At 41.7% G+C, this 17,601-nt stretch overlaps 1 protein-coding gene across 1 annotated transcript in view; it reads left to right on the forward strand.

Annotated features, from left to right (window-relative positions):
* Positions 1–3,059: 3,059 nt before the first annotated feature.
* ITK (IL2 inducible T cell kinase) overlaps positions 3,060–17,601 on the forward strand; it is a 67,763-nt gene continuing 53,221 nt past the window's right edge. The window contains exon 1 of the mRNA XM_073649302.1: positions 3,060–3,525. Within this exon, the coding sequence (XP_073505403.1) occupies positions 3,379–3,525 (147 nt within the window). The 5' untranslated portion in view covers positions 3,060–3,378. The remainder of the gene's footprint in view (positions 3,526–17,601) is intronic.

Consider the following 17,601-nt stretch of genomic DNA (forward strand, 5'->3'; position numbering starts at 1 on the left):
TACAAAAACCTGATTTAAACCTCAAGTTATTTTTTGACGACACATTTCTTTTAATGTGCATGTGGACTTTGGAGCAAACCCGATGCCCCACACAGGAGATTTTCCGAAAGGTCTGATATTAATGACATATTGTACGGCTCCTGGAAAGATTTATAGAAGGGCAATATTACATTGGGATCAGGAATGTTGTCATTTTGTAGGTTGAGGGTCATCAGTCTCCACACTCGGTCCATCAGATTGGGCCTTCATATCTGTTTGATTCTTGCTGTTGCTCAATTGTTCTTCAGGAACTCCAAAGTAGCTGCCAGAAGTAGTTTGTGCCCTCAACAAGGGCAGCATTGCATTTTTCACCTCTCCATAAGAGAAAAATAGATTGCGAGAAATTACATGGTGTGTTGGATCCTCTAAGCCACAGGTCCAGTGTGGGCACACAGACCCTGGTCGTTGGTGTGGCAAGCAGGAAGGCACGCGTGGTGCGAGAACTTGGATCAGGTCATAGAAGTGCTCTTCTTTTTTTTTCTACCAGGCATTTTTCAACACCTGAAGCAAGAAGAAAAATGCTTAAACAACCAAACATGGGACCTGCAAGTATTGGAGAAGTTTTTGAGTAATTTTCAGGTGTTTCTCTTTGGAGCGGACCTTCTCCAAAAGACTCCTAAAACAACCTTTGTGTGTATATACCCTAAGGGCTTGATGGGAAAAGAAAATCTATTTAGATGTGTCATATTTTGCTTGTCCAGACCATAATTAAAGGAGACCATAATTAAAGGAGACCATACATATTACCTTCACCTCATATATTATTTATGTCAATCTCCTAGACTGGAGAGAAGTGCAGTCGATCGGTCGCTTCCTCCATCGCTGTCACGTTTCTGCAGAATAGTATGTACAATCACAGACAAAATCTATAAAATGTTGATATCTGATAAAAGCGCTGTGCGGAGGAAGCAATGTGAAATATGTGGGCCTCTTCTTACACAGTAGAACTAACTACATATTTCCCATCATATTCTGTTTAGCAGGTCCAAGTGTATTGCCAGGATCCAATATCTCTGCTCTGTGGGGTTCAGTTAGTGTTAAATATCTCCGGTTGTAGAATACTAAGCCAGTCTCCAATCTTTCTGGATAATTTTTTTTTTACGTGGGAGCATTGCGAGAATGATGGCGGAAGGTTAGTGGTTAAACATTTTAGGATGGAAATCCCCATTCTACATAAGCTTGAGTGTACCAGAAACCAACCAGTTGTCTTTCAGGATGGAGACATAAATATCTGAATTCTTCCAGGTAGGTAGGGAAGTCATGTTATGGTCTAATTGACACCCCATGAAGAAGACCACTTCTATCAGTTCAATATGCCAATACTAGGCATTTAGTCCAGGCAACTTAAAGGGTCGTTCCAAAAATCATACATATCCAAAAGATCCGACGGCTGGGAACTACTCAATCAGGAAATGGGGGTCCCTTGTAACCCATTTGAACGGAGCATATTCCTAATCATAATCTATGGGACTAATGGAGTTAGCCAAGTACAGTGCTTGCATTCCTATGGGGAAAGGACACATTGAATTTGGCACCACATACTTAAAGGATTGTTCTCATTTCCTGTCTTCAGGACCACAGCGTTACTCTAGTTGTGGATTGATAGCTTAGACCAGCGGCATGGACGTGATGCTAGTTTGAACTCTGTGTTTTCCGATGCTGCAAGCAGAGGCAACTTTGCCTGGTCAGCATGGGAGGGGTAGCGCACCTTGCCTCATCTTCCCCTTGTGGTATTTCGGTTCACACAGCTGCACATAGAGGTAGACACAGGAACACTGTCTCTTTAAATCTTCCACTGGATAATTAAAGGTACTGCATAAACCTGTGCAGTCGATGTTGCTGCGGGAATCCGCCCACTCAGGAACAAACACAAAAAGTTCAGCTTTCCTTCTAACGAAAATACAGCTCTGGAGCTCTCATCTCCAGCACACCAAACTCTGAATGAGCCAGGAGGCTGTGTATTTACCTTCTCGACTCCACCCTGGGGTGGAGATATAGTGAACAGCCTCCCACGCACTCTTCAGCCGTTCACTAAACCTAGCCCTTAACATGGCCGATTAACCCCTCTCAGCACTTAGTGTGCTGGATCATTTTCCTAGGTTCATATAACCTCAGTGACACATATCTCCCCTCCAGTATTTAGCCAGTGACTATGTCACACCCTCTACATAAAAGATAACAATTACTTCTGATAAGATTCTATGTAGGGGGATAGGATGAGGGAGAAGCTCTTCCTCTAGCTCAATGCAAACAAGGAAAGGGGGAAATGAGAGACAGCTCACCGAATTCAGGGGCACCTTGCCAGGATGAAGATCACCGCACTGAGCCTCCTAGTCTGGGTCAAAATTGCAATGCAGAAAGAATAAATCTCTCCATCGATGAGAGGTGAGTATAAAACTTCACATTTATTTACAAATCTTTAAAATCCAATATTACCGGCAAACCACAGTGAATCCACAGAACCTACGCGTTTCGGCAATCAAGCCTTAGTCATGGTCATGTTCTTCCTCTAGCTCCTACCCCTTTACCTTCTACATAGAATCTTACCAGCACCAAATATCATCTCATATCTTCATAATGTAACAATTTCTTTCACCGACTACAAATTTTACCCATGATTTGAGAATATCGAGAGTCAAAGATCAGTCCAGGAGGAGAAAGAAGCAGATTTCTTCCTATATTACAAAGTTGATTATTTTAATGTGTACTATTGATTTAAGAAATAAAAATTAAAACAACAGGTACTTTTTAAGTTTGGAGGTTTTTTTATTAGACTAGAGGTAAACTCGAGAATATTTTTATTTTCGCCTATTGACCTTAACTGAAAATTGCATGCTACCAGTAAAGCTTCCCCCACTGTGTTGTTCGCAGCCTCTCGTCTCTTCTAGTTGTCGCCCACATTTCAGAATCAAGGATCCTACAGACCCCATACACCTGACATATTTTCTTGTCTTCTTTAGTCAATTGACTGTACAAGTATTCAATTCATGATGAAGAGTACATACATAACATTTAGGCGACTGAAAGAAGCTAGAATTCAGTCGAAAGGAGGAGGATGTGGTTATAGTTTGAGGTCACATAATTCAAGTTTAACACCTTTGCTGCACTCTGAGATCTCCAGATAGGACTTCATGAGCTCCACCTCCGCTCACCATGTCTGTTTCATACCCTCATTATTCATAATTTTTCTTCTCCCAGAGCTCATGGTGTCCAACTGTTGTTGTGCTGTCCATGTGTCTGTTCTTGGATTCATCTGTTCTTCATCGTAAATTGAATTAAAGGATTATGTGCATATAGTAACATCTCAGGGTCTCCCTGTGACTCTGGGAAAAGCGGTTGATGTTCCAGATGAATAGTTCAGTCATATTACAACAGCAACTTATAAAGAGGTCTCAGCAGAAAAGGAGAACATCTCCAGCCAACTTCAAGTCAAGGGTCTTCATCCTGACTCGTAACTCACTCAACTACTACGAGCATCGAAATGGGGTAAGTTGATTGATTGGAGTAAAAGTAGCGGGCTACCAGGCTTGATATCTTTTAAGCATTTTGTTGAGAAGAGTTGAGTTGAACTGTCCACTTATTTATGGCTCAAATAATTTTTTACTGGGAAAAATGAAAAATTTTCCTAAACATCTGGTCCTCCATCCAGTTTTTGGTCATCATTTTTTTCTTTGTTTAATTTGATATTCTGCCTTAGTCATTAATTAGATTACTATTGTTGAGAAACCAAGTACTAAGCTACATTGTGCCAACCCATATGCCAAGAGAGAAGGAGTCCCACCAGGCAACAGGTTTAAATTTGACAACAAACAAGAGATTTTTATTGGCAATTACATAAAGCTTCATAATTATTGGGCCTGACCATCCCCTATTTTCTCTTGTCCAATGAAAGCCAATCTAATTAAATTGTTTTAGTCAAATAAGTAGTGCCAGTGGTGTTTGGCATCCACTTATCTCTGTTCTGCCACAGATTTACCATTATTAATCGACAGCCATGGAGAGCTTTGGAGCTTGAGATATTAGCTTACAGTCATCAGATTTCTAAAACCTCCATAGATATTAGATTAACGTTGTCCAAAAACGGAAATAACAATGGGATTGTCCAGTCTAATGTGTATAGGGGCCTCCCGACTCTTCCTTGACAGATGATGTTGGGGGAGAGAATGATCAGGCATTTCTGATTTCAGACATCCATCCTTTATTATTCCGAGGGATAAGCCACTGCCAAATCCCTTGCTCGTAGAGAACACAAGATCCACGCAACCAAGCATTCCTGTGAATGAGGAATTTGGGAGAGATAGCTATCGGGTGAACGATTGCTTGGTCAACAGATATCTATTGTGTATGGGGGGCTTTAGAACCCCTATACATATCAGAATAAAGTTGGCCAGATCAGCTAAACATCTAATATGTATAAGGGGTTGCGACTCTCTTCCTTAATAGATGTTGGGCGAGAGAAGGATTGGGCATATTCTATTTTAACGCACTATCCATTTGGTAAGCCACCGCCTGAGGTGTCTTATAGTAGTTTAAGGCCCCCATACACATATGGACTTCGGCAAAACCTTCCCGCGGGACTAGCAGGCCATCTGATGTGTATGGGAGCCTCCTGACCCTACCCTGACAAATGAGAGAAGAATCAGTTGGAATTTCAATGGTCAATTTGGATTAACCTTCTGTTTTCAGGGGAGATAAGCCACTGGCAAAGGTGTTTGTCAGGGACTTTCTCCGCTCTCTTGAAAATACCTGAACACTAGGCCGAGCGAGATAGTTGTGTGCTGAACAGTAGCTATCTCATGTGTATGGCCAGCTTAATTCAACTCTCCCCATAAAAGATCATTTGAATGCTGTGCTGACTTCAGTGTGCGTAGAGATAGCGGTCAACAAATCGGGTTCTCGGCCAACGCCATTTGCTTCAAGAGACCTACAACGATGTTGCTTTCTGGTCAAAAGATTCATGCTTTTAAGGTTGAGAGAAGACACAAATTCAACCTATAACCTAACATGTAGATCCAGAGGAAGGCAAAAACCCCATGAGGCAGATGCTAATTGCCCCATATAATGGAAAAAAATCCTCCCCGACTCCACATTCAGCAATCAGACTAGTTTACTGGATCGACATCCCATCTCCAAAATGTAGTACCCATGACCTGTAATATTATATTTTTCCAGAACGGCATCCAGGCCTCTCCTTAAATGTCTTTAGTGAATCAATCATAACAGTATCATGTGTCAGAGAGTTCTATATTTCACTGCACACACAGTAAAGAATCCATAGTCTCACTGCTCTTACAGTAAGGAATCCATAGTCTCATTGCTCGCACAGTAAAGAATCCATAGTTACACTGCTCGTACCGTAAAGAATCCATAGTCTCACTGCTCACACAGTAAAGAATTCATAGTCTCACTGCTCACACAGTAAAGAATCCATAGTCTCACTTCTCACACAGAAAAGAATCCATAATCTCACTGCTCATACAGTAAAGAATCCATAGTCTCACTGCTCACACAGTAAAGAATGCATAGTCTCACTTCTCACACAGTAAAGAATCCATAGTCTCACTGCTCACACAGAAAAGAATCCATAATCTCAATGCTTGTACAGTAAAGAATCCATAGTCTCACTGCTCACATAGTAAAGAATCCATAGTCTCACTCCTCGTATGGTAATGAATCTATAGTCTCACCACTCACACAGTAAAGAATCCATAGTCTCACTGCTCACATAGTAAAGAATCCATAGTCTCATTGCTCTTACAGTAAAGAATCCATAGTCTCACTGCTCACACAGCAAAGAATCCATAGTCTCACTGCTCACACAGAAAAGAATCCATAATCTCACTGCTTGTACAGTAAAGAATCCATAGTCTCACTGCTCACACAGTAAAGAATCCATAGTCTCACCGCTCACACAGTAAAGAATCCATAGTCTCACTGCTCACACAGAAAAGAATCCATAATCTCAATGCTTGTACAGTAAAGAATCCATAGTCTCACTGCTCACATAGTAAAGAATCCATAGTCTCACTGCTCGTATGGTAATGAATCTATAGTCTCACCACTCACACAGTAAAGAATCCATAGTCTCACTGCTCACACAGTAAAGAATCCATAGTCTCATTGCTCTTACAGTAAAGAATCCATAGTCTCACTGCTAACACAGCAAAGAATCCATAGTCTCACTGCTCACACAGAAAAGAATCCATAATCTCACTGCTTGTACAGTAATGAATCCATAGTCTCACTGCTCACACAGTAAACAATCCATAGTCTCACTGCTCACACAGTAAAGAATCCATAGTCTCACTGCTCACACAGTAAACAATCCATAGTCTCACTGCTCACACAGTAAAGAATCCATAGTCTCACTGCTCACACAGTAAAGAATCCATAGTCTCACTGCTCACACAGTAAACAATCCATAGTCTCACCGCTCACACAGTAAAGAATCTCTAGTCTCACCGCTCACACAGTAAAGAATCCATAGTCACACTGCTCACACAGTAAAGAATCCATAGTCACACTACTCACACAGTAAAGAATCCATAGTCTCACTTCTCATACAGTAAAGAATCCATAGTCTCACTGCTCACACAGTAAAGAATCCATAGTCTCACTGCTCACACAGTAAAGAATCCATAGTCACACTGCTCACACAGTAAAGAATCCATAGTCTCACTTCTCATACAGTAAAGAATCCGTAGTCACACTGCTCACACAGTAAAGAATCCATAGTCTCACTGCTCACACAGTAAAGAATCCCTAGTCTCACCGCTCACACAGTAAAGAATCCGTAGTCACACTGCTCACACAGTAAAGAATCCATAGTCTCACCGCTCACACAGTAAAGAATCCCTAGTCTCACCGCTCACACAGTAAAGAATCCATAGTCACACTGCTCACACAGTAAAGAATCCATAGTCTCACTTCTCATACAGTAAAGAATTGCCACCTGTGATGATCAAACCTTCTTTCTTCAAAGTGTAAAAATATCTTTATCCGGATCTCTTTACTGTACATTCATATATTTGTATATTGTAATAATATCGCCCCCTAATCCTTTGTTTTTAAAAACTGGCTAACCCCAAGTTTGATAACTTGTCTTTGTACTGCAGTCCAGCGATTGCATTAAACTACTTGGACATGCCCTTCTTAAATGTCACAGTGCTCCAAGTAAAATTAAAACATGATATACTCAGCTACAGGACCGCATGTGAGCTCTGATAAACTATAGTGCTTTCATGACACATCAATGTCACTTAAGCGCCAGCAGACATTGTGTTGAGATTGCTAGAATGGCGATGGCCCATGAGGTGAGTACTGGGGCACTGTTCCATATAAAAGTGGATAAGCCCTTTAATAATCGTGGTCGTTCATGTTTGCACCTGGTCTCTGAAACTGGTCCAGCTATATCCTTCTATACTATAACCAAAAAATGTTAACAGTATTCCAAGTGTGGCCACACTAGCAACTTGTATAGAGGCAAAACTATGTTCTTAATTATCCTCTTCTGTGTTGATTAACTTGCGAAATTTAGTATTATCTGAAAAATATTTAATTCTACTTTGTATGCGCTCAATCAAATCATTAATAAATATATTAAAAACAAGAGGGCCCAATACTGACCCCTGTGGTATCCCACTATTAACTGTGACCAAATTAGAGTGTGTTTTGTTAATAACCACCCTCTGTTTCCCATCACTGAGACAGTTTTTAACCAATTACTCATATTTTCCCCTAGTCCCATTGCTCTCATTTTATGTACCAACCTTTTGTGTGGCACCTTATGTCCATATAGACAATATCCATGGCAGTACCCTGGTCCAGTCTGGAACTTACCTCCTCATAGAAGCTGATCAGACTAGTTTGACCGATCCCTCATAAACCCATGTTGATCATGAGGTTATTCTTATTGAGATACTCCAGGATAGAATCTCTTAGGAAATTCTCAAAGATTTTGCCCACATTAAACTTAGTTTTTGTTCTCTTTTGAATATTGGCGCAACTTTTGCTATGAGATAGTCCTGTGGTACTGACTCTATTATTATGGAATCCTTGAATATTAGAAATAATGGTCTGTCTATCATGGTACTTAGTTGCAGTATATGCCATCCAGGCCTGGTTATTTGTCGACTTTAATGTTTTTGAGCAGGCTTCGTATTTCCTGCAGGGTTAAGCAGGTGACATACTGTATAATAGAGAATTTATATTTTATATTTATTTATATATTATTTAGTCATAGTGTTTTTCTCTCATTTCTAACTTTCTAAATTTCTAACTAGTTTATTCATACAGGGTACATATAGTACGGAGGATCTATTCAGGAGGCCTATAAAAGTCTCCCATTTGCTATGTGTAATTTTTTAGCACAATTTATGGCAATAAGATTATTTTTCAGCCATATGGAAATCAGCCTTCCTAAAGTTCACTGTTTATCTAGCCTCTTTAATAAACAACTTATTAAAGGGGTTGTCTAGGCTTGGGGTCCAAGTGTGCAGTCACCCTATGTGATTACAGACTTGTGAGTCCTCACAGCGTGCAGTGTGCACGCAGTCAGGATTCTCTGGTGCCAGTGCCGGGAGCTGACGCAATTTGCATACATTCGGTCACGTGCCAACTAGACATACGAGTGTATTGAGCGAGACAGGATATGTCTAGTCGGAATGTGGCCGGAAGTATGCTAATGTCACATGACATCAGGAGAATCGTGAAAATACGTGGTTTGAGGATTCACAAGTCTGCAGTTATGTAGATTGAGCCCTAAGCCTGGACAATCCCTTTTAAACAAAAGTGAAATCTTATTATGTTGTGATCACTATTACCCAAATAACCCCTAACCTGTACATTTGATATTCTGTCTGGTTTATTGGTTAGACTTTGGTTTAGATGTGTCCCCCTCTTGTTTGGTACTGCCCTATTTTTGTAAGATAATTGTCTTTTATTATTGTGCAAAACCTGTTTCCTTTGCTGGACCTGCAGATTTCTGATTCCACTTTCTCCAAATTATAATATAGTCTGTCTTGTCTAACATTTGGGGATTTCAGCATGAGGAAGTCGAGTTCTGATGTCATTTTTGCTGTTGATGGAAAATGCTTAACTTGCCAAATCTATAAAAGTCATCGGTAATGTGTCAAGTCTTGCATCTCTTACTATTCAGCTGTGGTACAAGGGCCTACTGTAGAATTACAAATACTATATTTTACATAGTTTATACTTTACATAATTCTTGTTTTTAAGATTGTTACAATTATTAAAACACTATTATCTACCCTTGTTTGCTTTTGTTTTTTAAAAGAGGTATTCACATCACTTTTATTACTAGGACATGCCATCACTTTCTGAACTGTGGGGGCCTGACTGCTAGGACCCCATCAATTCTAAGGCTGAATGGCCAGGAGTATAGATGTACAAAGAAAAATAATCTCTTAATTCTTAGGATCAGTGGGGGTATTGGAAGTCAGACACCTACAATTTGTCAGGTACGCACAGAGATGACATTGGGGAGATCGCGCAATATCTCGCAGTTGCCGTCGCTCTGTTAGGATTTCGTCAGGGATACGCGAGCACACGATCCCGGCTACTCATTACGTAGGTATCGGCAAGCGACCAGTGAGCGTATGGAGTCACACATCTGGATTCCAACGCATGGAATATGTGTATACGCCCCCCGTACGGTCACTGTCAGCTTAACGATAGCCCAATTATTATTATTCTCTGCCACCACCGTCCAGATTTGAAATAAAATACAGGCCTGGGCGGACGCCTGCGTTTTGGTAGCGTATATGACTTCGGGGGAGGTGAACGATTACAGGACAAAAGAAACAGGACTATTAAATTTTATATTTAATCCAAAAGGGAGGCAGTGTTATGAAAAATATACAAGACTTTACAAAAGGGGACAATACAATACATAGGCAGTTACACAAAATAATAAGGATTAAAGAAGAAACTTACTCTATACAGTTCGCAGTGACGAATCAGCATAGGTGGAGGAGGGGCTCCCCGATTTGATTTGAGCGTTATCGAACGCGATTCATTGCTTATAGTATCTTTACCCCCCTAGCAAAGAATATGGATCAATCTTCAGTTGGCTCTTTTATGCCTAAGGGGAGATCTACCCACACACCCCCCGTGCTGACATCACGGGGCTGGTCTCTAGCCTGCACATTTTATTTAAGATGCCTGCTTTTTGGGATAACTTATCGCTGGTTGATCCCAGAAGCCCAAAAGTGATATCATATTTTCCATTATGATTTTACCTTCATTTAGAGACCACACATGGCGTAGTTGTGATCTGCTATTTTGTTCCTTTTGCTTCACAGCCCCACAGAGGGGCCTACAGTGACAGGAAAATATAGCTATCGTTCCCTAGCTGACCCTGTCACTAAAAATATAGGTCCCATTATTATTGGAGTTATGGAACTTCGAATATTCCATATTTCGTATCAGCTCCAGACATCCTGGAGTTTGTGTTAGGCCCCTTTTGAGCCTAAACGAGCCATTTCCTCTTTCCATCCATCTCTGCCCCTATGCTGGAAGGTGTCAATCTATCCCAGGTCCCTGCTAAGAGTAAATGCATTCATATGTTAAGTGGAATAGGCTATTGAGCTTCTTATACTGTTATTTGCATGCAGACATCTGCGTGGAGTGTCAGCTCTTGTGACAATTGGTGGATAAGGGAGAGGTGAGAGGGTCTTCAGGGCGGAGAAAGAATATTTTCAATATTTCTCAATATTTCCCTGACACCTACCAATCAGAAAGTGATATCATATTCCAGCGATATGTCATAACTGTATCACATAGTAAAACTCCCTTTTTTTAAATGTCTTTGAACACTTTCTATTATTCTATATTTCTTTGTAATGGACTGACCTCGTGAGTCTACAAATTGTAGCTCTGCTCAAACTGTAGCTCTGTTTGAGCAACATGAAACAAAGGCGATAGTGCAGTGGAGCGAATCTTGATTGACGACATGTGGATCAGAGATTACCAGGACAACAGATTATGGATTATGGCAGACAAATAAGGAGAGCAGGAAGCATTAGACAAAACTCAGCCAGATGTGCAGATACACATAGGAACAGTAACATTATAAAAAACTAGCATCTTCCAACAGGGATGCAGTTAATCACAGGAATACAGAGATGTACAGTACAGACCAAAAGTTTGGACACACCTTCTCATTTAAAGATTTTTCTGTATTTTCATGACTATGAAAATTGTACATTCACACTGAAGGCATCAAAGCTATGAATTAACACATGTGGAATTATATACTTAACAAAAAGTGTGAAACAACTGAAAATATGTCTTATATTCTAGGTTCTTCAAAGTAGCCACCTTTTGCTTTGATGACTGCTTTGCACACTCTTGGCATTCTCTTGATGAGCTTCAAGAGGTAGTCACCGGAAATGGTTTTCACTTCACAGGTGGCCCTGTCAGGTTTAATAAGTGGGATTTCTTGGCTTATAAATGGGGTTGGGACCATCAGTTGTGTTTTGCAGAAGTCTGGTGGATACACAGCTGATAGTCCTACTGAATAGACTGTTAGAATTTGTATTATGGCAAGAAAGAAGCAGCTAAGTAAATAAAAACGAGTTGCCATCATTACTTTAAGAAATGAAGGTCAGTCAGGCTGAAAAATTGGGAAAACTTTGAAAGTGTCCCCAAGTGCAGTTGCAAAAACGATCAAGCGCTACAAAGAAACTGGCTCACATGAGGACTGCCCCAGGAAAGGAAGACCAAGAGTCACCTCTGCTTCTGAGGATAAGTTTATCCGAGTAACCAGCCTCAGAAATCGCAGGTTAACAGTAGCTCAGATTAGAGACCAGGTCAACGCCACACAGAGTTCTAGCAGCAGACACATCTCTTCAACAACTGTTAAGAGAAAACTTTGTGCAGCAGGCTTTCATGGTAAAATATCTGCTAGGAAACCATGGCTAAGGACAGGCAACAAGCAGAAGAGACAAGTTTGGGCTAAAGAACACAAGGAATGGACATTAGACCAGTGGAAATCTGTGTTTTGGTGTGATGAGTCCAAATTTGAGATCTTTGGTTCCAACCACCGTGTCTTTGTGCGACGCAGAAAAGGTGAACGGATGGACTCTACATGCCTGGTTCCCACCGTGAAGCATGGAGGAGGAGGTTTGATGGTGTGGGGGTGTTTTGCTGGTGACACTGTTGTGGAGTTATTCAAAATTGAAGGCATACTGAACCAGCATGGCTACCACAGCATTTTGCAGCGGCATGCTATTCCATCCGGTTTGCGTTTAGTTGGACCATCATTTATTTTTCAACAGGACAATGACCCCAAACACACCTCCAGGCTGTGTAAGGGCTATTTGACCAAGAAGGAGAGTGATGGGGTGCTACGCCAGATGACCTGGCCTCCACAGTCACCAGACCTGAACCCAATCAAGATGGTTTGGGGTGAGCTGGACCGCATAGTGGAGGCAAAAAGGCCAACAAGTGCTAAGCATCTCTGGGAACTCCTTCAAGATTGTTGGAAGACCATTTCCGGTGACTACCACTTGAAGCTCATCAAGAGAATGCCAAGAGTGTGCAAAGCAGTCATTAAAGCAAAAGGTGGCTACTTTGAAGAACTTAGAATATAAGACATATTTTCAGTTGTTTCACACATTTTTGTTAAGTATATAATTCCACATGTGTTAATTCATAGTTTTGATGCCTTCAGTGTGAATGTACAATTTTCATAGTCATGAAAATACAGAAAATCTTTAAATGAGAAGGTGTGTCCAAACTTTTGGTCTGTACTGTATATAGCGGTGACCTGTTTTTACATACTATATACGAATGGGGATTTTACATCTATGAGATGGATGGCAGGGCTTTGATATTGTACATCAATAATAATGTCATTAGATATACTACTTATCAAAATGTATTTATCATACTCGGTATGGGAATACTAGTAATACTTTGATTATGTTGGTGTACGCATATTATGTTTTGATTGCTAGCTGTTATCTCTTTTATTGCTAGTCCCTCCTTGGTGGCAGCCATGCGGTGAGGGTTGTTGTGTTTTCTGCCTCACACCTTTCTTTGTGCTCCTATTTATGTCTGATTTACTATTTATTCTAATAAATATTATATATGTTTTGCAATACTCTAGGCTCCTTTTTTCATTTTTTCTTCTATGTGCATCTGCTGTTCTTTAATGCATAGAAAAAAATAAACTATTAAACTCACCTTTCCTCGCTCTCCTGCCACGCGGCGTCCTCTTCTGAAGCTGGCAGCTGACTTCAGCATGCAAGCGACTGGAGCGCATGACGTCACTACCATGCCACACCCAGTCACGTGCACGCCAACGTCAGCTGCTGGCCTCTGATTGGCTGGCAGGTGTATTGTCACGCATGGACCCAACGGGTCTTTGCACTACAATACACTTCAGCTGAAGATTGTGGGGGCGTTGGCGGGCCTGGTAGCGGTCGCAGCCATGGTCGTTACACCTCTGACAACTCCTGATAAACTGGATTAAGCTTGGAAATACCGCTGGTTGTAGCATAGAAGTCAGGAGTAGAAGAAGTAGTAGACACCTGGCTGGAACTGAGTCAAGTGAAATAGAAGCAATTGTCAGACAAACTTGTAGCAACTGTGTACAATGCTACTTAATACCCAAGCACTTGAACTCTACCCAAACGACTTTAAAAGACCTTGGTTGATGATGTCAGAGGAGCTTGCCAGGTTACCTGAGAAATTTGGTGTGGGCTATTGCAAAGGGAGGCGGCAGAAGGAGAACGGAGCAAAGCCTGGCACTGGCGGTGGGACAGATGAGTAACATTCTACGAGCCCTTTTAGATTTTTCACTTATAGTAATAAATTGGTGTTGGATGGGACTTTATATATTAGGAGCCAGGACAGCAGCGCATGGATTATGGCAGACAAGCAGAGCAGGAAGCACTAGACAAAGCTGAGCCATATGTGCAGATACATATAAAAATAGTAACTGTAAAGGAAACTAGTATCTTCCAACAGGGATGTAGTTAATCATAGAGACAGAGATGTATATGAAATAATTATCTTCCAGCGAGATTGCAGTTAATCACAGAATCATTACCATTAAAAGGCCTAGGGTGATGATGTCAGTGGAGATTGCCACGTTACCTGACAAAACCGGTGTAGACTATTACAAAGGGAGGCAGCAGTAGGAGAAGGGAGCAAAGCCTGGCGCTGGAGCCAGGACAGATGAGTAACATTCTAGGAGCCCCTTTAAATTTTTGACTTTTAGTAATGGATCTGCATTGGATGTGACTTTATATATTTGGAGACGTAATAAACGTTGTGAATCTTGAAAATAGCAATTTTGGAATCAATTTAAAAATTGTAACAAAATGTTTTACTCTATCAATAAATTTTACAATAGATTTCTTACTAATTGGAACCACATACGAACTATGTCCACTTTGTAATACTAACACACTAGAAAGTGACACAAATTCATGTCCCCAACATATTTGTTGAAATAAAGCTAAAGTAGACAACCCCTGTTAAGACACTTTCAAAATAAACTAATTTGGCAAAAAATATGGGAACATCAACTGACAAGATAAACAGGAAGCCAAAGCAAAAAATGTAACTTTCACCTATTTATGACATACGGTAATGAAACTGAGCCCATAGTCATCCTAATCCCCCTTCTCCATTGCTGTTCTCCTTATAGTCTGTGTTTGCATTAGTGAGAGTGGTCACTTGCTGTACTGGCGACAACGTCAATCACTGGTTGTCAGTAAGTTCTGTATTTAAATACTGTGGCCAGTGAATTTTTCACATAGTTCTGATTTTATTTTTATTTTTTTAAAGAGGATCTGTCATGAGATTATGCTGCCCTATGAGCCAAAACAGCAGAATTGGTTACTAAGAGCTACCAGAGAATGCATAGAATAATCAAGAGGTCCTGTCAAAAAGAGGTCCTGTCAAAAAGAGGTCCTGTCGCATGGTCAATAGTGGCCAGTTTCTGGTATACCCGCAATTATAATTATCCCCCTAGACTGCTGGGGCACTGCCTGTCAATCACTGCAAGTAGGTGGAGCACTCTCTTCATGAATACACCGGACTCACAACTATGAGTCCACTGTATTCTTTGATCATTTCTATTAGTAAAATATCGCAATATCTGTTTATGCCATTTTGGCTAATAGGAGGCTGGACCTGTTCCCAAATTATTCTCCTACACATGGTAAAGCTTCACCCCATACACAATAGATGCTTGTTGGCCGAATGTTGGATCAGCCAATCTCTCCCAACTCTCCGCTCGCTCTGTCGAAACATTGCCAGACATCTTTGTGACGGCAGCCTATCTCACCAAGAACAAAAGGCTCGACGGTTCAAAATCGGATCTGCCGGATCCTTATCTCCACTGACATCATTTGTGCATATGGGCGCCTTAACAAAGGGCCCGATTCACCAAAGCATTTACTCCAGTATTTTGGACGTCTGATCAGTGGGCAGATATGCTCTTTGACCTCAGAGTGACCGCTCTGTACAGCCTGATTCCAGTTTGGAGACGTGTGCAGAACGGTCAATGTGTCATTCTGGTGTGAATCTGCTGGGCCTTGGGATTTTTTTCCCTCCTTTGCACCACATCCATCCCTGCATCCTGCAGCTGCCGAGCCGCTGATCAGTGACGTACATTACTGATTTGCATCTGTACTCGCTTTTGGCTTAGGACTTTTTTTTCCTGTCCATTTTTTTCCCCTGTGCAACACCTCCGTGCGTGTGTAAGGTGCCTCAAGCTGTAGCCCCTGCTCGCTCTGGCATCCTACAGACAATACGTGTCCTCCCTCTGATGTGTGGGTGTGCATGTGGTGCTCTCCACTTACTTCAGACCATCTGATCGCGGCTGTCTCCAGGCATTTCTCTTCTGGGACCAGGGTAGCAATAAATTCAGAGGACACGAGGTTCTTAACCATAAGTTGGACTTTACTTGGGGAAGAGGAATATGTACAGTATTTACAGTCAGATATAATGGATAAGGCCCGACAGGTTACCATCTCGCTCACAGGCACTGGCAACATCTTCAGCCCTGGTTCCCTCTTTAAGTGAAGCATCTATATGACTCTAATCTCTAGCCCAAGAGAATCTTCCTCACAATCGACAGTATATCCAGATACTATATCTCCCCCACGTCTTAGCCTGGAGTCCTATCTTCCTCTGCTGCCTGCAGGCGGAAAGTGCCCCGGGTCCTCAATACCTCCGTTGAGTTTCTCTGGCCGGCTAACAGGACTCTTGCGTAGGGAGATCTTCACACTGGTGATCCTACTGTCTGTGGTACGGAGCTCCTGTCTACCCTAGCAGCCACCATATAATTAGGCTGTCCGTACAATTCTCTGTCCAAACTCTCACTGAGTTCTTTCTGGAAACACCACAGGTTTTCCTAGAGTGCCCACCCTCTATGGGCTGTTCTTTTACTAAATTAACTCCTCACTATCACCCTGCTAGCAGCCCCTTACTAACAGCTGTACCCGACAGTGGCATCTTGTGGCTGGTTACAAGTACTGCAGCCCACAAGGAATTATGTTAAACTACGCTCTAGACATATTCAATGTCTGGCCATGGCACCAAGTTCCCCCTCTACTCTACGGAATGGACCACTGAAGCTAACCCCTTAGCTTGGCCTAACAACAGTTCAGAGAGATCTAACTATGGGAACATTTTCTTTAACTACTTCAGTGCCAAAGGAAGGTTATATCCTTCCTCACTATTATATTTCCCCACACTTTAATGTTGGTCATCCCCGACCATACTAGGCAACCAATACACATTAACATTTATAACATCTTATCACATTACTAAAACATTTTAGTACGAGACTGATCCTGAAGTCTTCTTCTTAAGGGCCCCGGAACAGCAATTCAGGACAGTTCATTATCAACTTTCAAAACTTCTCAGAAGTACCAGTCCTTTTTGGTAAGGACCCTGGAAACACAGTGTCCATGTCCATATTTTTTTAAAACAGGTCAACACACCAATAGCCCTAAGTCTCCTTCAAGGGCTTCATTCTGAGGCACACGGTCACAATGAGTCTCTTTCTTCTTGGCCCTAGCAGGGGTCACCGGTTCTTCCGACTAGGCCACAAGTCTCTTAGTGGTAGAGGGTATCAAACCTCCAGATGTGCCTCAGTGTTGTAAATTCCAGCAGAAAAAGGCGCAACGGGCGCAACAAAAATAAAAATAAAGGTAGAAATAAAAGAGCAGCTCACTTAGGTACACAACTTGGTGCTGCTTGGGCCTACTTGGCCTGGGAGGTAGAGGAAACAGTCCTCCGATTCTCTCTTCTTTCCAAACTTTAAATCAACATGGGGCACTCCGCCCCCATTGGGAAACAGTCCCAGAAAAAGGACCACCACTGGTGGATCCTAGTAAAGGAAATGGAAGGTCAACGGACCTTTTGGCAAACAAATTCACTTCTTCTGGGCCTCCCTCCGCTCCTTCATGAAGGTGGCCCATGCTACAGACGAAGGTGGCTTCTTCCACCTCCAAGGCAAGGAAAATCTTTAATTAAAGCATCTCTGTGACTCTAATCTCTAGCCCAAGACAATCTTCC

The sequence above is a fragment of the Phyllobates terribilis genome, unplaced genomic scaffold, assembly GCF_046119375.1.
Source record: "Phyllobates terribilis strain yellow unplaced genomic scaffold, ASM4611937v1 Scaffold_10__3_contigs__length_209671492, whole genome shotgun sequence".
Lineage (NCBI taxonomy): Eukaryota > Metazoa > Chordata > Amphibia > Anura > Dendrobatidae > Phyllobates > Phyllobates terribilis.